The sequence below is a fragment of the Panicum hallii genome, chromosome 9 (genome assembly GCF_002211085.1).
Source record: "Panicum hallii strain FIL2 chromosome 9, PHallii_v3.1, whole genome shotgun sequence".
Taxonomy (NCBI): Eukaryota; Viridiplantae; Streptophyta; class Magnoliopsida; order Poales; family Poaceae; genus Panicum; species Panicum hallii.
This window is the reverse complement of record NC_038050.1, coordinates 49,422,543-49,444,353: the sequence shown is the minus strand read 5'-3', so window position 1 is coordinate 49,444,353 and position 21,811 is coordinate 49,422,543. Positions and strand designations below refer to the sequence as shown.

The 21,811-nt window shown below is 44.3% G+C and overlaps 2 protein-coding genes and 1 long non-coding RNA gene across 26 annotated transcripts; 2 read left to right on the top strand and 1 right to left on the bottom strand.

Moving 5' to 3' along the window:
- Positions 1-956: 956 nt before the first annotated feature.
- LOC112874939 lies at positions 957-4,650 on the bottom strand. Of its 7 annotated transcripts, none has more exons than XR_003225066.1 (6): positions 4,492-4,649; positions 4,319-4,382; positions 4,202-4,246; positions 3,018-3,240; positions 1,693-2,724; positions 957-1,616 (listed from the first exon to the last, which is right to left on the bottom strand). XR_003225066.1 is itself a non-coding variant. In XM_025938552.1 (4 exons), exons 1-3 carry the CDS (start codon positions 4,003-4,005, stop codon positions 2,708-2,710), a joined length of 735 nt encoding a protein of 244 aa, XP_025794337.1. In that variant the 5' UTR covers positions 4,006-4,195; the 3' UTR covers positions 957-1,616; positions 1,693-2,707. The 7 variants fall into 7 exon arrangements, 2 of the variants coding, with proteins under 2 accessions (XP_025794337.1, XP_025794336.1); XR_003225068.1 differs by having other exon boundaries at positions 4,319-4,385; positions 4,492-4,644; XR_003225065.1 differs by lacking the exon at positions 4,202-4,246 and having other exon boundaries at positions 4,492-4,650.
- Positions 4,651-4,881: 231 nt separating this feature from the next.
- LOC112874419 lies at positions 4,882-16,796 on the top strand. 18 transcript variants are annotated; one of them, XR_003224962.1, is made up of 7 exons: positions 4,882-5,088; positions 5,503-5,558; positions 5,677-6,888; positions 11,942-12,877; positions 12,969-14,165; positions 14,685-14,786; positions 16,521-16,796. XR_003224962.1 is itself a non-coding variant. In XM_025937732.1 (4 exons), the coding sequence occupies exons 1-3, from the start codon at positions 13,477-13,479 to the stop codon at positions 14,741-14,743; spliced, it is 612 nt and encodes a 203-aa protein (XP_025793517.1). In that variant the 5' UTR covers positions 13,095-13,476; the 3' UTR covers positions 14,744-14,786; positions 16,521-16,796. The 18 variants fall into 18 exon arrangements, 1 of the variants encoding a protein (XP_025793517.1); XR_003224969.1 differs by having other exon boundaries at positions 4,884-5,088; positions 6,818-6,888; positions 12,383-12,877; XR_003224960.1 differs by having other exon boundaries at positions 5,503-6,888.
- A 2,092-nt stretch (positions 16,797-18,888) lies between these two features.
- LOC112874879 lies at positions 18,889-20,685 on the top strand. The gene is made up of 2 exons (XR_003225058.1): positions 18,889-19,270; positions 20,315-20,685. It is a non-coding gene; the product is annotated as an uncharacterized LOC112874879 (long non-coding RNA).
- The last annotated feature ends 1,126 nt before the right edge of the window (positions 20,686-21,811 follow it).

Sequence of the window (21,811 nt, the reverse complement as noted above, 5' to 3'; positions counted from 1 at the left end):
ATTCACACGTTGCTTGTCACCCGTAAGCGTTTAGCTGTCTTTGTGCCCGATCCCGGGTGTAAAGGCAGCGCTTTGCTCTGTTTCAATTAGTAGATCTAATCTGTTATGGTTAGTCTTTATTCATCAAAGATTTATCTTAATATACGCATGGTTAGGCCCTTCAAACGAGTTAAATGATCCGGCAGTACGTTTGATGCTTTATATTAATTTAAAGAGGGATTGTTCCGGGAATCGGCTTTCTGTTGATTTTTTAGGCCTCTGTTTAGGTTGCTATTCTGTTATCTCTCGTATTTGTTAGGCTTAACTACGCGTAGGATGTTCCGGTTATGTGGTGAAATCTTTAACCGTCGTAGATTGAATTGGCTTATTGATTACAGAGCAAGTTTATATTAGTACCAGATTTATGCGCTTTGTTTAAATATTTAGATCCGATCTGATACTGGAAGACAATCGGCTCTTTACAGCCGATATCGGGGATCACTCGATGAGCCAATCACAGCTCGTACTAATGTTTGAACGTGTCTGTGCATCCAGGAAACTAACTAAAATCACTTCTACACCTTATACCTTCCTGATCAGGTATAAGGTCAGGTGGCACGCCTAGCAACCCCGACGTAAGGTCGTGTGCCAGATCCTGGGCCGTTGACCGAGGGACCGGGGCCCACCAGCAATCCCTGGAGCCTCTCGGCTCCTCGTGTTGCCTGTCGCTGCTCGCCGGTGGGTTTTGACCGACAACAATGCTGAAGTAGAAGAATGGCCACTAAGTAGTGTTCTGGCCATTCAGTACCGTTATTTTGCAATGGAGCATGCATTGAGCAGTGTACTGTTATTTTGATAGATGTAAGACAATGAAGTCATGATTGGCCATCGTGTACTGTTTGTGTGTGGCCACTAAATGCCAATGTAAGACTATTAACTGTTGAATGATATGCTTGTTAAACTGCAGATTGTGGTACTTGTCACATGGTATGTCATGAAATTCTTCATCCAGCATAGACCATACAGGTTCTTTACCATACATATCAAGTTCGTGGCCATACCATTCAAATAAAGTTTTTGGCCATCCCATAAATAACATGCCTACATAACATTCAGAACAAACCATAGAAGTTCTTAGCCACATAACATAGTAAAAGCACATGACATAGGAATGGCCACATCCCAAGTTCTTGACCAAAAGCATAGCAAAAGGACAATGGTTTGGCAAAGCAAAATGCTCTTTTTTGCATGGACTTCACTTCTTGGCGGGTGCTGTCTTCTTGGCAGGTGATTTCTTGACCTTGGTGGCTAACTACTTCTTCCTAGGTGTCAATTTTTTGACTGGCTGAAGTGCTAAGCTACCTTCTTCTGCTGGCTGAATTGTTGAGCTGCCTTCTTCCTGTTGTTGCTGCTCCAGTGCTAGCCTCCTTGTGGTTGGTGGTGGTAGACATTGAGCTGCTGCTTGTGCTTGTGCTTGTGCTGCTTTTGCTTCTGCCTCTGCTTGAGCTGCTACTGCTGGCACCTCTCTTGCCACTGCAGCCCTTGTCATTGGTGTGCATGGTGCTGCTTCATTTTGGGTGGTCACCTTTTTAGCCTTTTTCCTGCCTGGCTTTGCTTTGGTCTTCTTGCTCCTTTTCCTGCACAGTAATGTAGACAGGTTAGTGTAGGAGCACAAAACTAAGAATAGTAATTAAGTTCAAAGGAGGAAAGTACATCTTCTTAGTGCCAGTCAACTGGCATTTCCAGCTGCCCCTTCTGCGACCAAACTCACCACAACCTTCATATTTCACTTGTCTAGTAGCCTTTCCAATTCTTTCCAATGCTGATAGAATTCTGTTTTTCCTTTGTCTGCCAACACCTTTTTTTTGGGCAATTGGTGGGAGAAATTTGAAATCTTTTGTAACTTGGGGCCACTGATTCCTGTCTGTGATGTTTGGAATAACACCTGCATATGCAGCTGAAACCTTTGCACGGAGTAGGCCATATCCACATATGGCTCCATATTGGGCTGCTTTCCAGTAGGCAGGACTGCCAGTGCATGAGAACAAGGCTTACTAGTCATTTGCCATCCCCTACATGTGCATGTCCTCTTATCCAAGTAAACAACATGCCTCCTTATCTCTTCATCCTTGTATATGAAACTAACCTCAGCCTGATCTGGATGTCCTTTGGTGACCTTCAGATGACCTAAATGCCTAGAAGCAGCATTCAACTGGTCAACAACAGCTGGTAGAATCACCCCATCAAGTGCTTTTGATATCCTTCTCCTCTTCTCAAACAGAATAACCAGTTTCTCGCTTATAGCATCTGACATGCAATGCACAGGCAAATCCTTGTACTGCTTAATCCAATTGTTCCAACATTCTGCAAGATTGTTGTTGATGTAGTCACACTTTGCGTGCTCTGAAAATTTACTTCAAGACCATAACAACTTGGGGTGCTCATTCGACCACTTCTCTACATCTAGACTAGCTGAGAAAACCTTATCCATGAAATGTTTGTACTTGTCAGGATTGAAAGCTCTAGCTGCAAGCCACATGTACTTCCCATAAGCATTTCCAGTATACCTTTTCTTCATGTTTTCCATCAAATGTTTGAAGCATTCTCTTTGTTTTGCCCATGGGAAACCCAGCTTCACTGCTGCTTCTAAGCCTTTGCATGCATCAGTGCAAACTACAAGGTTTGGCACAGGCCCAATTGCATTTCTTAACTGCTCCATGAACCAAATCTAGTTCTCCTTTGTCCCTGAATAAAAAAGGCCAAAGGCAAGTGAGAACATCTAGTTGTGCCCATCCAAAGCTTGGGCTGCAGGCATGTGGCCATTCCACTGCCCATTTAGGGCAGTTGAATCAATGCTAATGTATGGCCTGCAGCCCTGCAAAAAAACATTTATTCTTCCCTTAAATGCACAAAAAATCTATTGAAGTGGACCTTTTCATCAACCTTAATAGTGTTTATCTTTGCTACACTTCCAGGAGATCTCAGTTCTACCTCTGCTTTAAATCTGTACAACCAATCAAATGAATCATCCCACTTACCAAATAATTTATCTGCTGCTCTTTGCCTTTCGTACCATATAGTTTGATAAGGAATGCTTATCTTGTACTTGTCCTCCAACTCTAACTGCACTTCTTTTGCTCCCATGTCAGCTTTCTTCTTCAGTAATGGGATAGCCCTTTCTGCAACCCATGCTTGAGAGGCCATAGTGGATAATACTCTGCTTGTTGATGCATAAGTGTAAGTGCCACTGTTTATTTGTACCTACAAATAAGATGATAAAAATAAAATCAGATTAGCCTATATAAATAACCAATCCAACATTCATCAAAAGTAAACAACATTGGTTACCAAAGGTACCCTGACACTAGCATCATGTTGTGTTCTAGCTCTAATAATCCATGAACAACCATTAGCCTTGCAGAACCCCCTAAACCTGTCAGACTTCTCTGTACCAAGCTAAAACTCTTCAACAATGACATGTTGCCTTACTACCAATCTAGAGTCAAACATGCAAGAATACACTATCCTCACCCTCATATCTAGGTTGTCCCTGTCCCAATCCCAAACTGGATCTTCATCAACCTTGTCATCAACCGGGATTCCTGCTTCTCTCAAGTCCTCTTGTAGTTCAGCTGGGATCATTGGAATTCCATACTCTATTGCAGCTTCTTCTTCTGCTTTCTCATCTGCTTCTTTAAAACCCATTACCTCAAACAATTTATTCTCATCAGCAAGTGTAACCATATCACCATCATAATGAGCATCAACAATAATTGTAAGTGTACTCCAATCCACTTGTCCAAAAGGCTCTTTTGCATGATTTGGTAAGCTACAGGTATCCCCAGTACCACCAACACCTTCAGCTGCCCCAGCATCTGTCACACTAGAGGTGGCATAGCCAGGCCCACCCGTTGCATTTGACCCTGCAGTACCAGCTGGCTGAAATCCATCCTTTTCAACAACTTCAACACACAGATGTGCTACCTGTTCATTCCACCTAAACATAAACATCTTCTTACAGATCATTACTAGTCAATCTCCATTCAGATCAACTGTCAATATCTATCCCCCAAACTAAGAGTCTGGCTTCTGCCCCAGTTTATTTTTTCCAGACATATCTTCCATGAATTTATCAAAAGAGTATGTAGAGCATCTGTCAAATCATATCTCATGTTCAACAGGATACATTTCAATCACATCATAGTCTATGTTAGCAGTGTACCTCTTAACTTTAAAGACAACTTTGAATGCATTGCCAGCCTCTATCCTGGCATAATCATAACTCCACAACCGTAGCATAGTAGTACACTCATCGGGTTCATCATGGAAATCGGCTTACCAAGACGGGCAACTCGTAGACTTCATTGTTCCCCAACAAAGATCCTGCAATCTACATCTACCTCCTGCTATGAACCACAAATCAAATAACCAACTATCACACCGATTGCAATTACTAACCCTAACCCTAGCCAAACTAAAGCAAACAACCGGGGGAGAGAGGAACCGTCGTACCTTACTGCCGTTGGCGGAGCACAATCCTCGACCGGGGGGAGGCATAGGGGTGAGGGCAGCGTGCTTCCAGCAGTCGCCAATGGCGTCGCCCAGGTCGGATGAGGAAGAAGAGGGCGAGGGGAAGAGGAGGGGAATGGGCCGTCGGGCTCGGCTCTGGCCGGCCTCAGCTGGTAAAGGATAAGGCAGGGGCACCATGGTCTTTTCGCGTGCCCTTGCCACGCGGTCGGCCCGAGCTAGCGTGCCATGTCATCCAATTTGGCAAAAATAAGCGTGAAATTCTCTCTTCCGTGGTAAAAATGTAGGTGCCTCTGCGAAACTAGCATCCGAAGAGTTGCCATTCATAACAATGCAAAAAGTTAATATCCCGTCGTTTCGTTGTGTCATGTGTCTTTTACAGATCAGCCCCTCCATAGCTTAGGTTCCTGCAGTTCAGTATGTTCGCTATAGGAGGTGACGATTTTGGTGGCTTGCAGGAATCCGAAGTGCTCCTTTGATCAGCTCTGGTTTGATGCTGGTGGTTCTGCCCGTCTGAAGTCTCTTGGGATTCATTCAGTGAGCTTGCATCCTGGTGGCTTCCATTGAACACCAGATCACAGGGTATGTTTCGTTCCACTCTCTGGGCAATACTCTGTTAATCTTGAGTGTACGCCTTCAACGACGCCCGCAACGGTTGCGCCCTCAACGGCGACGGCCGCGGGCCCGCCCTCAACGACACCGGCAGCGATTCCGCCCTCAACGCCGACGGCCGCGGGCCCGCCCTCAACGACACCGGCAGCGATTCCGCCCTCAACGCCGACGGCCGCGGGCCCGCTCTCAACGCTGACGTCCGCGTGCCCGCCCCAACCGCGCGCCTCCCCCACGCTCGCTCGCGAGCCGCATCCTGAACCGCCCCCGGCCTCGTCGCTGCCGCCGTCCACGCGCGGAGACGACTCCGCACAGATACTGGTTTCCTCTGGTTGAAGTCCAAGTTGAAATTAACTAACATTGCTGAGTGTCTGTATGTGTTAACAGCCTGTAGTGCCAGGAGCTCTCCAAGTCCAAGCAGTTCTTCACATCCCCTCACAAAGGTGAATTTCGCCTACCTCTCCTTTGTGGTCTATTGGTCCGATTGTCCAATTGATTTCTGTTGTGCAGTGTCACGTGATCTGTTCGTGTGTGGGGTAAATAGTAACGGGTTTTGTTCAGATTGATTGTCCGATGGGGTGTGAGTACTGTGAGGCACTGTGGATTTTTACTGTTATTTGGATGCAGGGCTTGCCTAAGCTCAGAGCCCGAGGGATTTACTAGCTGAAGCAAAGTCAGATATTGTTGTGAAATGTGAAGGTTAGTTCTTCTCTTGTAAGGAGTATATCTCAGCCCTGGTACTAGGGGCTGTCTTTTGATATGAATAAACCATAGTGACTGAAAGATCATTGCGTGGGGCTTTACTGAAATATCTAATACATAATTCAGAATTGGCAGTTTGGACATAGGGTCTGAATTGAATGCATGCACACTTTGGTTTGTGTGTTTCTGATCAACCATTAGCATCTTATGTACACGATACAACACTCAATTCCGTTGACAATATTCTACACATGCATATCACTTGTTCAATATAGAAGTCTCCCTTCTGTTTAAACCATATGATGAAATATCGATGCAATGCAACTTGCTATGACATGAAGTAGTCAGCCCCAAGAGTTAAATGAGGTGAAGGTGAGTCTCGCATGTGCACCCTGACCCTGTGTGTGCAGCTGATCAATATAGCAGCATTAATCTTGCAAACTTGGCAGAACATAGGGTGTCTCTTGAACAGAGCTTATCATCAATGAACAAATATTAGACTCAACATAGGAAGCCAGTGTAGGCAAATATTAGACTCAACATAGGACTTCTGTCTTCAACTTGAAATGAGAAAGAATTAGAACAAACTATCATAAGTTAGAATGTGGTCCAAATTTAAGTTAAAAGCTGATCTACTCTTACAGAAAGTTCTTAGATGAACAGAGCTGACTTAAATTGTAAATAAACTCTGAGAATAAAAGTCAGACCTACAGGAGGCACTTGAAGTTATACCTTTTTGCATCATCATGCTTGTTAGTTGTGCATCTGTTGGTGATCTTGGTTGTTGTCCTAAAGCAACCTCCATTCAGTTTGCTATGATTCAACATGATCTTGATCAATTGGCATTATTTTATATATAGTCCAGGAGCATGTGTATGATCGAGGCTATTCTTTCAGTCTTATTTCTCGCAGATTCAGAGCATTGATTATTTGCTTGGAATTATTCTTTCAGTCTGAATTCTTACAGATTCAAAATATTCTTGCATTGATTAACAACCAGTAGAGCAAGTCCAAGCAGGCAGACATGAGTTGATCCACTCGACCACTCGGTTGATCTACTTTTCCAAAAATGTAAGCTTGAACAAGTTGCAAATTATGTAAGGCTTGAACATTAAATTATGTAGAATTTGCGTGCACATTTTAGTCATTACTAATATTATGTGTTAAGATCTGGTTAGTGAGTTCTCATGTTTCTTTGGTCTGCAATACAAATTTGTACAATCGGGTGGATAAAATAGGTTCTGCTATGATGAGTGTTGAGCTAGATTGACGTAGTGACAATGGTTAGTGCAGTAGCTCAACTTAGGAATGTATGTGCTATGACATTGAGGCAAGTGTTGTCCATTTCAACTTTCCAGAGTTAGTTTTATCTTTTAGTCATGTAAATTGCCCTGAAAATTTTTATGTGTGTCTTACTTGGATGACAATATCAGGGGACACTCTCCAATCTCTTATTCTCAAGGATAAAGATATTCACCTTTTAAATATCTTAAAGCTAAATAAATTTCACGTTCTGTATTTCTTGGTTCATGAGATTTCAAATGCCTCCACTGATCTGATTGAGATCAATACCATGCATGTGAGGTTTTTTTTGGCTCAATACCGGCATGGACAAGGATCAAAAACAGGATGCCTCCGATATGATTAACTGAATGCTGCTCAATTAATCTGCTACCTCAAATACTTGTTGCAAATACTTTGATCCATCACGTAACACCATTTCTGATTGTGAGAAAGTTTCCTACTATTACCTCAATGGACAGTAATATTATTTGTTCCAATTTGTGGGTAGCTGGGAAAGCAGCCTCTGTATACCTTTGCAATCATCTCAAAACTGCGTGGTAATGAAGTGTGCCCTCTTTATATATTTATAACTTCACTTTTCAACTCATCTGGAATAAATATATAGCATTGTTTTAAAAAAATAAAAAATGCATATAAAGTTGCACATTGTTCTTTCTTTACTTGCAAAATGACTATGATATCTAATGAGTTATTTTTATTTTATTTTAAATGTACACTTCTTGTATTAATGAATTGATCTTTTTATCACTTGTAGCAACGCACGGGCATTCAACTAGTGCAGTTTAAAAAGTTCGTGCAGAAAATATGGATTACTTGTTCTGCCATCCATTCACAAGTTTCTATATCCTAGAAAAGTACTCAAATGCTTATAAATGTGATTTACTTTCTTTAAGCATATAATAAGATGCATAGGCAATTTCAAATTCAGTTTCGAGTTCATGAAAATCTAAATTTTAACCAGCAGAATGTAAAAAGAAGTAGCTCATTAGGCACACAAAGCTTTTCACCCTATGCTTTAATCCCTATGATCTTGGGATTAATATTAAATCCATATTATTTGTGTGTGTAAAATTTTATCAAAAAATCACTTCTGTAACTTGGCCAGAGTCCTGCTGCAAGTGGAAAATTCATATGTACTAGATAAAAGAATGGGGTTAGATACGTTTGGATTATTCTATATATTTGTAGGAAAGTTTTAGAAATCTGAGATCACAGAATGGATATGTAGAGAAAGTGTTTTTGTCACGTCCGATTTATAAGAACATAATTCGAGCAATCATATATGCGCCAGGATCAAGTCACGCATATATACAACAGAATCATCAAGATATCACAACACGTATCTCGAAATAAAAGCGTATAAATTATAAATGAATATCTTTATTACAACTAATCAAGAATCAGTTCAAGAAATACGGAAGCGTAAAATAAATACATGAAGAATAGGGCGCCACAGGGACGTCGGCTGGGAGACAACGTCTAGAAATCGTCGAGTCCGTTGATGTAGTCCTCCATATCGCCTGATACTGAGCCGCAGTCGAAGATATCCCAGAGAGAACAGAAGAGTAGAGAAGGCAAGTGTGAGTACACAACTTGTACTCAACAAGTATAACACGAGTTATGAGGCTCTAAGATTAGCTGACTCACTGCATTAGATTTTAACCTTGGCAGAATTTTATTAAAGCTATTTACAACAAGTGGATGAATTACCATAACCCAAGTTACATCATAATTAATCAAGATTAAACATAAGACTACTGAAAACCAAGCCAAACCACCAAGGTACAACCCACTAATCAGACGGAGGATCTGGGCCGCTCATGACCGTGAGCACGGCTAGTATACCAGTTTTACACTCTCGAGAGGTTGCACAACTTTACCCACAAGTCGTGAGCTACACTAGTTGTTCATCACACTTCCTTAGGTGAGATGACTAGCAAGCACACTACGAGACCGTTACAAAGGATCACGTTAGTAAGGTGTAACCGCTAAGGTTTCTGGATCAGCAACGATGGGGCCCACCTCACGGGGGTACAAGCACACAGCACAGACCAAACCGGAGGAGCAGGGACCATTGAAGCTTACCACCCCTCTTGCCCTGCAGGTAAGTTACTCCCAAACCAAAATGACCTAATTAGTAAGTCAAGACCGTCCTATTCCAGTCTTGTGGTTACGCGCTTGTCTCAGGTTGTCGCTCTATGAACCGGTCCTTATAGAGAGTGGCCAACCAAGCACTAAAGCACCGTGCTGGCCCCCTAAACCATGTTTCTAACAAAAACATATTTTAAGGAGACGTGAGCCGCTCAAGCACACAGCACAGAGGGCCACTCTCAGAATTAAGTTGCATATAACCATTAATCAAATTAATTAAAAAGGACCGAGGTGTGTGAGAGCGCAGCACCTAGCACAACTAACCAAAATGCAACCTAAGATATTTTTTATAAAGGATAAAAGGTGGCTAGGAAGTCCTTATAGGCATACAGAATTAAAATGCAGTATGAAATTGTATTTAAAAGTGATAGGATATTCATGTTATACTTGCCTTCCTCAAAGTTCTCCTGCTGCTGCTCAAAGGGCTCTGAAGAAAGGGGCTCCTGGTACTCGTCCAAAGGCTCAGCGTCTACTCACGATCGCAACGCCACAACATGGTCCAGCACATACACATACATGCAAACAAAGACAAAAGATAAGAAACAGTACAACATTACATAAAAACAGCACACAAGACTAAGCTAAAACTATTTTACACGTTACAACGATCGCGTGAGCGCGAAAACCAACTAAAACGGAGCTAAGACGCGAAAACTAGGGTTAAAACAAGGTCCAGGGGCTTTTCTGTAAGAAAACAGAAGTTCCCAAGGGGTTCTGCGCAAAAACTAAGGACTAAAACGAAATTAACCCATAAACTTCGGGTTTAGACTGCAAAACCACGCGTCCAGGGACAGCGGACCCTATTTCTGGAAAGTTCAAGGGCTTCGGTGCAAAAACAGGGCTTAACTGGAATTATCTTTGAACGTAGGTGGACTGCGGGTTGATTTCGGGAAAACCCAGGGCTCTTTAACAAAATAGCCAGGCCGAAGGGGTATCTTCTAATCTAGATGGTTGGATCTAGATCTGACGACTCGGACATGTTCCAGTTCGGATGGTCCGATCTGCACGGCGAGGGTCCGGACAGTCCGATCTGGATCGGACCGGTCCGATCTGACAGAACGCGGCCGGCGGCGGGGGGGTCGCCGGAGATCGGTTTCCGCGGCGGCGCGCCACCGGAGCTGGGCGATCTCGGTGCTCCGGGGGTCAAAACAACTCGAGCTTGGGTCTAGAAGGTTCAGCGCGACCTGGGGAAACCACCTAGGGCTAAGGCGGGGCGTGGGAAGGGCTCAGGCTGCGCGCACGACGACGGGGGTGGGTCGGCACGGCGGCGCATCGCCGGCGCGCGCGTTCCGGCCACAAGAGCGAGCTTTGGTCTACGACATCTAGCGCAAGACGACCAGGGGGACGATGTGGTGCTCACCGAGGGCCTGAACGGGCCGGAGAGGCAGCGCAAGATGGTCGGTGACGAGGTCCGAGCGGCGGAAACGGGCGGCGCTCGTGGGGAAGGCTGCTGTAGGGGGTCCTCCGGCTTCTGATCACCACGGGTCGGCTCGGGGTGTTCCTGCGGAGGTGCCACGGGGGTTAAGAGGGTCGTAGGGCTAACGGCAGCGAGGAATTGAGATGGCGGAGCTTCTCACCGGCGGCGGGTCCCGATCAAATTCCGGCCAGTGCACGGGCCGGGGTCGCGAGGGAAGAGCTTAGGAAGCTTCCTGGCGGTGAGGCGAAGCTCAGGTGGGGGTTGGCTGGGGCTGGGGCGCAGCAGGGCGGCCGGTCCACGGTGAAGCAGGAAGCTTTGCGAGGCAGAGCAAGCGGCGGCGGCGTTAGGGTTCGGGGTGGCTGCAGCGGGGTAGGGGTAAGGGCGCAGGGGGTTGAGGGATCTTATTTGGGGGGCGATGGGGCAACCTCGGCGTGCGGGCCCGGCACGAGGGCTCGCCGGAGATTTCGGCGGTCGTTGCGCGGCCGGTAGAGGAAGGAGGAAGAAGGGGCCGACAGGTGGGGCCGGGCTGAGGGAATGACTGAGAAAGAACGGAAATGACTGAGAAAAGAACGGGACTGACTGAGAAAAGAAGAAAATGACTGACCTACTTTCCCGTTTCCTTCCTTTTCTTTTTCAAACCAACTCAAATCTATTTGAATTCAACTCAAATTTGAATTCAACTCCTATGCACTCAACCAAATAAAACTTATGCACCAGTATGAATGCACAAACATATTGAACCTAAAATAAATTTTAATTCTTTGTGAATTAAATTATAAATAAATGCAAGCTAGGCAAAATAGATCCTTAGAAAATTACTGGAGCCCAATTAAATTCATTATAAATCTCGAAATTTTACCTTAGGGTGTTACAGTTTTTTAGTAATATCATTTTTTTATCTGGAAGATAGTCGCAAGGTTCTCATATTGTTCCGCACTAAAAGATAGATCAGTTTAGTGATTAAAAAGAAGATAGATGAGTTCATTGTTGATCTGTGAAATTTAAATATTTTTTGAACTTTTTAGAAAATGAAAATAATTTCCGACCTCTGCAACCGCATACAGCCAATTTTTACATCATCCTCAGCTCGTAGGCTAAACACAAATAAATAGAAGGAAAACAGGTACGCATAAATTAGGGAAAAATCAAAAGCAGAGTCTATTATTGCTTTCCATTCATTCTTGGTGAATATATCCAAAATGATGACCTACAACGCTTTGCTCGCCGAACAGATTTGATATTTTTTGATAGAATTCTTTTTCTTTGTTTGACATTTTGACTTCATATATGATTGAGGCATGGACACTGGTGGTGAACCCGGTGGAGTTCAAATCTAGCACAGTGGGTAAATTTATCTGCCCAGGCGCCTCATAATCTGGAAGCAGTCCAGTATCTCTACTCTGCCCATCCCTCTATGCTGTGAAACCTTTTTTCATTCCTGGTACCTGAAGGATTAGCTGTTCCTTCTAATGTTCAGCTGTTTCTAGAGCTCCTCTCTCAACAACAAATTATTTTCTGGACATAATCTAGCTAAGACAAAAATGGTTGCTGAAAAATAATTGTCTATTTCTGTTCTGAACTTAAAACAATTGTCAGTAGTAGAAAAAGATTTGGCAGCTGGAGATATAGCAGAAGGTTGTCTTTCCATGATTTCCTCAGTTGGTGCCTGACGATGCTGGTATGATGTTACAGGAGATTTAAATGGACGCCTTGGTGCTGAAACAAGTGAGCACCATACCTATCAATTCAACTGGGAGCTCTCTTCAGAAAAATCATATACTGTATGAGCTGCTGTGTAATTTCATGGATATAAAAAATCCTTTGTATTCCATGACCCAAAACATGGTGGCTCATATTTGATTCTGATCAACTGAGTCTAGGATCTGTCCTTATTTAATACAGTTTCACATGACACTTATTTACAATACTAATGCAGCAAGTTAGAAATTTGGTTAATTAATAAAATATAGTAACTCTAGTCCTTCAAGCGCTGATTTGACCAAGATGCCCCTGGTCGACCATTCGAGTCTTGCTTCTACCCGGCCGTCCGACCCTCGTACGGTCGCACCATCGTCATCATCTCGCGATCTGCGGAGCCGACCCCCTCCTCTTCTGCCGTCACTCCCAGCAGACTGACGCCGCCGTAGCCTCGGGGAAGGGGAGAGCCGGCCTTCACCGGACGCACAGGTTCGATTTGCTCTCCACTCCGCCTCTTCTATTGTTTCATGATTTCCAGTACTCGTCAATGCCTAAACCCTAGATGTGGGTGCTCGTTCAGTAACCAGCTAGCTAGAGTTCCCCCCAGGACGCAGGGTCATGAGCCAAGACGAGGGGGGCAAGACCAACAGCTCGGAGGCGCCGGAGCTCAAGCTGGAGAACGACGACCTCCTGGAGGATAGCTTTCGCCGCCTGCCGGCGCTGCCGTCCTCCCTCCTCCGAGCCTCTCGTGTGCAAGCGCTGGTGCCGCGTGGTCTCGGACCCCATTTTCCTCCGCGAATTCCGCGCCCACCACCGGAAGCCCCCTCTCCTGGGCTTCTTCTCCCGCGACCGCGATTTATCGGGGAGCGTGGAGTTCACTCCGGTGCTGGATCCACCGGATCAGATCCCTGCCTCGCACTTCTCCTTGCAGGTCGCCAGGGGCAGCAAGGTCCTGCACTGCCACCACGGCCGTGTCCTTATCTACAGCCCGGAAGAGCAGCACTTGTTGGTGTGGGATCCCGTCACCGGCGACCTGCGCCACCTTGCCCTGCCCCCAGCGTTGGACGGAGGCAAGGTCGTCGTACTTGATGGTGGGGTCGTTTGCACTTCCACCGACCAAGGCCACGTCCGGTGCCTGCCACTCGGATCCCTTCCAGGTGGTCGTGGTACTTGGAGACAGTGCACGATTTTATGGCTGTGTTTACACATTGGAGACCAGGGGATGGGGCAATCTCATGTCACTACTTCGGGAGCCGCCGGGTGGTCTGATTCCTTCTCCTACCTGCCCCGGTTCCATGTTCAGGAATTCCATCTGCTTGTTGCTTATTGGGAGAAAGCCTGTCGTCCTTGAGTTCGATTGGGCTAGGCAAAACCTAGGTACAATAGATGTACCATTGGATGCACATGACTTCCGTGCCATTTTCTGTGGCTGGCACCAGGTCCTGATTACACGTGGAGACAGTGGAGGTCTCAGCTTCATTGTTCTAGCAGGCCTCAGTGTCCATGTATGGAACAGGACGTCTCATGGTGATGGTAATGCTACATGGATTCCTGGGAATACAATTCAACTGTACAACTCTTCCCCCGTACGCTCAGCGAGCGGTGGGTCAGGAGCACCTATTTATACTAGGGTTGGATGAAGATGACAATGTCTTGTTTAAATTAACAGATAGTGATACTGTCCTCATGGTTCATCTTGAGTCAATGAAGTTCAAGAAACTTCCTCAAAAGATGCCCTACATCTTTTGCGCTCCATTCTCAAGTTTCTATAATCCAGGTACACATACAATGAAGTTATTGATGGGTTGGCTTTCCTTTAATTATCGTATGTAAGTGGACAGAGCGCTAATTAGTATCCAATATTCTAGTGACGACTGTTATTTTTATAATTTAAATTCAAAACAATTTTGGTACTTAATGAAGAGTCCTGCATATTTACCCTTGCAAATACATTTGTGCCAGATAAAAAATTGTGATATCCTGATCTTTTGTAGTCAACTTTATTCATATTTTGATAGCTACAGTAATTTTTGTTTCTGAAGTTCGTTAATTCATTTTGCTATAATTTGGATCGACTTGTGGTATTGTGTCCTTTAGAGATAGATGGATGGAATACTCTTTTGCACCGATATATAATAGATGTGGTTTTGTATATTTGTTCCTAATGTTGTATCCCAAAAATGCATTTTGCCCCTCAATTACATGTTTTAGTTCATCTAATATCTTACTGTAGCTCTATCATGTTTATTTTGCTCTTTATCATGTCTTCATTTGGCTGAGCTTTTTATGCTCATAGGTACCCATGTGAATAATGCTGGACGTGATGCTGAAGCTCAAATATTTGATCGAGCATAAAGTGGTTGTCTAGAACATTCTACTGTGCTTTATTGGTTGAAAGGTAATGCAAAATCTATCCTCAAAATGTGATCTATGGTATCTGAGCAATATTGTTTTCAAAAAATAAGTTCTGTGCTTGCTGTGCTTCTTATTAAAAACCCACTATTTGTATTAGTATTTTCTACATATATAGCTTGCCCTGCCAGAATTAGACGTTGCCAAGATTTATCTGGAGTCCATTTTCTTCATTATTAACAGTAATAGATATTTGAGCAGGGGAAGTGTTGTTCTGATGTAAAATGAGAAGGGGAAGTGTTTTGTTTGTTTCTATGTGAAGTCAGAAAATGACATCTATGTTGGACTGAAGTATGCATCAAACTATATATAGATGATGTAGCATCGTTGAGTGAAATGGTTGGCATAAGATTCTAAGGTCCTGCAAAATACTTCATTCATGCTTCTAATTAGTGTGTGGAAGAATCATTATTATGCTTGTTTAAAAATTGAGTGGTTGTTCTTCCATTTGCAAAAATGTTTGATGATAATTAAAGTCAGAGGTTTCAGCTTTCTGTCCTAGTGTCCCTCATGTGAAAAAAAAGGTCATGCATGTTCCTAATATGCCGATTTTGGTACTTGCCGCTTAAATCGAAGCTGCTCAATAGTTATCCTGATTTGGGCATTGAATAGCTTAACTTTATTACTTAACACTGAAATCATATTTACCCGGTGCAGCTGAACTGCTCTTAGCTTCTATGTTGTTTTCTGTCTGTAATCTTGCTTTTGTTTGATAATCCAGGATGATTCAACCATAGAAAGTAGTTCCACATTATGAATTGTTGAACTCTCTGTTTTCATATCGTCCGACTAATCGCGATTAGTCGCGATTAGTTGTCCTGGTCGGTTTTGGATGCTCGATAAGGTCCACCGATTCGATCAGGCCAACTGATCGTCCATATCGTCCGACTAGTCGCGATCAGGGGCGATTAATCGTCCAGTAGGGCGATCAGCCGATCAGGAAGTCCAACAGGTGCAGGAAATATAGAAAGCCAACAGGTGCAGGGAATATAGAAAGCCAACAGGCGCAGGGAATATAGAAAGCCAACCAACAGACGCAGGGAATATAGAAAGCCAACCAACAGACGCAGGTGATGAGCTTTGGAGTGCCGTGGATGATGTTTTAGGGGCAACTCAAAGTACCCGGGGCAGAAACTTGCCTAGGGCAGCAGCTACAAGTGGTGAGAGGACCTACTCTGAGACTTATGTTAGGAGTCGGAAGCACCAAAAAGTTGCAGCAGCTAAGGACTTGCACCAAGGAGATGGCAGTGACAACGAAGATTATCATCAAGTTCAAGAGCCAACTCCGAATGAGAAAGATGCTGCAGAAACATCAATTGATGATGAAGAAGAATGTGGAGCTGCTGATGATCAATATCAGTTCAAGCTGGATGATGATGTCATATAGTTCTCAATATATATGAAAACACTATATCAATATATTATATATGAAAACACTATAGTTGTCAATAGCTGCTGGTGAGCAATATATATATCAATATATACTATATTGTGCTATATAAGTGTGTATATATTATATATATGTCCTGGAAATATGCAGGACGACTAGGTGGACGATTAGGGTCGATCAGGGGCGACTAATCGTCCTGATCGTCGCCCTAATCGCGATTAGTCGGCTGATCGCTCAGCCAGGACGATCAGCCGATCAGACGATATGAAAACATTGGTTGAACTACACATGCAATTCTGTAAGATAATAACTTTTTGGTTTTTGCCGCAGTGAGTTCGTTTTGGTTGCCCAGATACAGAAAAGGCTTGTTGGTGTTGAAGCTGTTGCCCATGTGGGAATTTACCCAATATACTGTGCGTGTACTGGAAAACTGTGGAGTGTACATCCAGGTGTTAGTTCCCCAATTTGTGATACATCTACTGTAAAATTATGTGAGGTCGGTCTATACATCCATTTTGGTTTGTTTGGCTATGTATCGTGTTGGTTCTCAGGTGCATCTGTATGCAAATTCAAAATGAAGAAATGGAAACATTTTTATCACCATTACATACCTGCTATAAGGAGTTTCCGTTGTGTCTTTTAACCCCAGCTCTTTATAACGTGGTGTGCGTTAATTGGTTCTATTGTGGCAAGAAATTTGCTCACAGCCTTTTGATGGAATGGAAGGGGGCAAAAGGATGAGTGTCTATTTGTTCACAGCCTTTTGATGGAATGAAAAAAGGACATTGCCAGATTAGTAACTATTTGAAGGTACTAATTACTGTATCTGGAGTAGACTCGGCCATTGAGATGTATGAAGCAATACTGACAATCTAGATGGTCACCATTAACTGTGCCATTGCCACTTTTAATTGTCACCAAATTCGTTGCCAGGAGAATATCTATTATGGTTGGAGCACTATATTTATTCATTTGATTTTCCAAGCTAGGTGCTTTGCTTGGACAACTAACTCTCTGATTACATATTATATATATGGCGAGAAATTTTCATATTTTTGCAGCCACTGGATTGAAGAATCCCCAAAATTTTCTTGGCAGCTATCCCCACTTATCCTGGGGTTTTCCCTAGATGATAATATGTTGTTTTCATTAACACATTATGATTTGATCATTAGGGTGCTAGGTGTGTTGTCTACTGTCTATGGCTCAAAAGGATGTCTTGTTTCAGTTTCCTCTCTTACCCTTTTCTAAACATGATTTCCATTTTCCTCTGATCGATTTAACACAAAGAGTCCTGCTAATTTCCAGAAGAATATTAAATTAGTACACTTTACCCTGTGTCAAAATGAAAACACAAATGATGCCTTCAGTTACAATTGAAGAACACGAAGGTTCATTTGAAATTTTTTTTGCATTCCTATCGAACCATTGAAAAGGGAAATTGTTCTAAATGAATCGAAGTGTCTGTTTCGCACATCTCTAGCTTCAAGGTTATTTGGAGTTGGTCATCACTAGCTCCATAATCCTTGAATCTGGAAGTGAGAAAATTGTGAGTATTTGGCTGTTTCATTTTGTTCTTATTTTGTAAGCACAGTTTAAATCACTTTATTTTATCATATAAATAGCAAATTAAGGAAGAGGCAGAGCTCTGCCGTACAAGACTGACTGGACTTTAATTTGTTGTGAGAAGGAATAAAAAAATAAGAAACTTATTAAAAGGCTGAGCACATGTTCTCCCTTTTCTATAATTTGTAAACTATGAAGTGAACCTGCAAGAAAATCTGCTAATTTCAACTATCTGCTCTAACGTACCTTACTATTGCCTGCAAATTGCTGATGTTGAACTGATGTCTACGGATACGAATATAGAAGAGTAAATTTCTCGTATGGCCTGATAGTCTTTCTTTGCCCTCAAAACTTCAAACTCCCTTATTTTGGCCATATTTTTATCTTTTTATCCTTTCTTGATCATACCCTGATACCATTCCATTAGGATTTCCGGTGGCACGTGAGAAATATAAGTTTTTGAACCAAAATACCCCTACAAGTGCCACCATACCCCTGGAACTTCCACACGCGTCCCCATCCCACGCCCTCCCTGCGCAGGCGGCAGCGGCGACGGCCCCAGCAGCGGGACCTGGCGGCGGCTGCCCCGGGTACGCACGCAGGCGGCGGCTTCCCCAGCGGGACGCGCGCGCGCCGGCAGACCACCAGCAGCGGGACCTGACGGCGGTGGAGCACCTGACTCGGCACTCCTTGATGGCGACGTCGCCAAGCACCCTCCTCCTAGTGGTCGTCACGAGGACCACCTCCCTGCTACGCTCGAACACGAGCTGGCACCACCGTCGCGAGGTGGTTCTCGATCTGGAAATGGAATACGGTGGTGTTCACTGCCGGGTCGTCCCGGCGGGAGCACGGCCACTTGCGGCCGTTCTTGTCCTTGCGCGCCGCCGCGTCCGGCGGCCTTGCCTAGAGCTATGACTACTATGTATTTATCCGGGGGGTCTCAATTCTTTATTATGTTAGAATTTTAGGACGTGAATATCTTTTCAAATATTTTTATTTAATCTTTTAAATTTTTTGAGAATTATCTAGATTTTTCCTCAAATCTAATCACAATTTGTAGAGCTTATTTCTTTTTTCCAAGCTGAAGAAAAGAATTATTTTTCTTTTCTTTATTTTTTCTTTCTGTCTCCTTCCTTTCTTTTCTCCCGCCGAGACCGGCGCGATCTCGGGCGCGCACGCCCTTTTTACCGTGCCCCACGAGCCCTAGCTCCGCACGCCCGATGCCTCGGTCGCCCCCTGCGCAGCGTCGCTCCACCCCGCCGCTGCCTCTGCTCGCTACAACCGAGCAGAACACCGCCACCGCTTCCTCCGCCCGATTCGTCGCGGCCGTCACTCGTTGAGCGAATCCGAGGCCTCCTCGACGTTCCCTGCACCGAACTACACCTGGCCCACCCTTCCTCGTCGACGCCCCGCCGCTGGACCAGGCTCGCCGCGGAAGCAGAGCCACCGCCGCCGCCATGCTTCAAATTCCGATCAAGGCGAAGGAGATTCGCCACTGGTGAGCGCCACATCAGGTTCCCCATCTCCTCCTCTTCCTATTCCCCTCCTCAACGCGGTCCCTAGCGCGCCGCCGTGCCGACGAGCTGTGCGGCCAGTGCCGCCGGTCGGTCATGGGAGCAAGTTCTCAAGGTTTTGCAATAAGACTCTCAAGCAACTCTGTAATTTCCCATCATTTCCTCGTGTCGTATGTATTTTACAGATAACCCCCTAGTAATATTAGGTTTCTGCAGTTCGGCCCATTCTCTTTTGCAGATCTGGCCCTAGCCTTTAATCTTTTCACGGGCACTGTTGCCTGTGCCATGCGAAATTCGTCTGCTAGCCCCTGAAATCTGCGGTTTATCGCGTTTAGATCCCTATAACCCTGTATAGCTCACTGATCGACCATTTTAGCTCCGTTTCGATCTGTTCTTGTTGCATTGTTTTAGCGTAAGCTATCGTCTCGCAGCGTTTTTTACCATAGTTCATGTTTATAATTAAATTTAGAATTAATTTGATTAATATCTATTTAAACTAGTATTTCTAATTAAAAGCTAATTAGAGTTCTCCCTCTGTTTTCATAATTATTTCATAATTACTGTTAAATTGGTTAATACCAATATAAATGTATCTATTAATTTAATATAATTCTTTTAGTTCAACACGAATCATAAAATTTCACGTCAGTTGTGTTGACATTTGCTAGTTAAATAATTAATTGACTTCATTTGTACATAAACTTGTTAAATAAAACGTTACTTTGCTTCATTAAGCGTTACTTTGCTTCGTTAAGTGTAATCTAGTTAGAATTTGGACTCATAGGGTGTTGAAATGGTTACAACACGTGTGATATATACGAATGTTGGTTTTACTTGATATCCGAAGAAACATCCGTGTCCGACATTATCCGCACCCGGCTCGCTCCATATTCGATACATATATATTTGTATTCGTAACCGAAATAAACCGTATTTATAATTGTATCCGAGGCTATCCGTGTTCGAATCCGAATCCGATAGAAAATGTGAAAACAAATAAGTATCATTGATATCCGTCTGTATCTGATTCGTTTACATCACCAGTGTCAGGTGCCGCAGCAGGGGCAGAGAAGAGGCAGCGGCCGGAGGCGGAGGGATGAGCGGGTTCGTGGGGATTCGCGAGCGCTAAGGTTCGCGGATTAACGGGTGACCGATCTGCCCTGACCCTGATCGAACGGTCTATGTTGCGAGCTCGCTAGATCCAACGGTTAGCAGGTTAACGGACGACGTGGCACCATAAAATTATCCGGTTTGAGCCTAGGATTCGTCGTGTTTAGAAGGTTGCTGCTTTTCCATAGTTTACTTTGCTCTACATAGGAACATGAAGATTTTGATGATCTTAAAGAATTCACAATCACATTTCTCTGCTACATTTTCTTCAGATTCATGTTTACTCTCATAAGATTGCTTTTATACATTTGCTTTGTTAACTGAGACACTGAGCACGAGGCAGATCACACGTTGATGGAAATTTTCAACGTACAATGGATATTATGGATTTACTATACACTCACACTAGAAATTTTCATGACTTCTGAATTAATTGTAGTACTAGCTATCTTCAATAAAACTCGTACTTTTTCTCTAATTTTATTTTTTAAGGCGGCAACGGGGGGCGGAGATCGCCCACCTGAACTCGATTAACAGGGCAAAGCCCAAGTGGTTTACAACGCCGGCTCAGCGCGTCAGAGTTACAGCAAGGGGAGGGAGAGTTTACCACGTTGATCATGTTACATCCAAAAGTGAGTTACAACAGGCTTCAAGAGGTTCAGTGTCGAGGCGGCGGGGCACGCGGACGATCCACAGGCTAGCATGCTCGTTGATCACCGAGCACATGGCAGCCGCCCCTTGATTCACCCCGTCGAACACCATGCGGTTCCGGCTCTTTGTTAGCAGCGAGAAGGTAGCAGGGAGTAGGAAACAAGGGGTAATTGAATTGGGGAATCGGAAGAACAGGATTAGGAAGGAAGAGCAGAGGACAGCTTAGGAAAGAAGATACGTGTACAATTTGTTTTTCCCCCCTCTCTCTTCCTTTCACTCGCATAGATATAGTTCTCGTACATGGGCTCAGCCCTGTTGCTCGCATGCAAGCGAGTGGACCCATTCCGGTCCAGTGACACACGCATTGGGCTTCTTGGGCCTGGAGCTTTGACGGAGTGTTGCCGGCCTGGCTGGAGATGATGGGGTACTAACATTCCCCCCTTCTTGAGAACCCGCTTGACCCCAAGCGGGCGCCCTGGGGAAGCGCTGCTTCAGGGCAGTGACATCCTCCCAGGTAGCCATCGAATTCGGCCAACCCGACCACTTCACAAGAACCTGACGCACTGACGCACCGGACGAGTATCGAGATGTACTGTTCGTTCCTGCATAATCTTTTGTGGGACGTGAGGCAGTTCTATGGAGGCAGGCAAAGGAACTAGTACCTCAGATGATGGCATTGTCGATGGTTTCAATTGTGAGACGTGGAAAACCGGGTGGATAGTTGAATGAGGTGGAAGCTTCAACTTGTAAGCGACGGAACCAACACGTTCAAGAACCTCA

Excerpts from the sequence above, each read along its gene's own strand:
- LOC112874419 (XM_025937732.1), top strand. The coding sequence starts at position 13,477 with ATGGTGGGGTCGTTTGCACTTCCACCGACCAAGGCCACGTCCGGTGCC. Across the intron at positions 13,922-14,057 it reads CAGGACGTCTCATGGTGATG|ATAGTGATACTGTCCTCATG; the intron begins GTAATGCTACAT and ends TTAAATTAACAG. Across the intron at positions 14,166-14,684 it reads CTCAAGTTTCTATAATCCAG|GTACCCATGTGAATAATGCT; the intron begins GTACACATACAA and ends TTATGCTCATAG.
- LOC112874939 (XM_025938551.1), bottom strand. The coding sequence starts at position 4,005 with ATGATCTGTAAGAAGATGTTTATGTTTAGGTGGAATGAACAGGTAGCA. Across the intron at positions 3,241-3,510 it reads GGGACAACCTAGATATGAGG|GTACAAATAAACAGTGGCAC; the intron begins GTGAGGATAGTG and ends TCTTATTTGTAG. Across the intron at positions 1,617-3,017 it reads AGCAGCAGATAAATTATTTG|GAAAAGGAGCAAGAAGACCA; the intron begins GTAAGTGGGATG and ends ATTACTGTGCAG.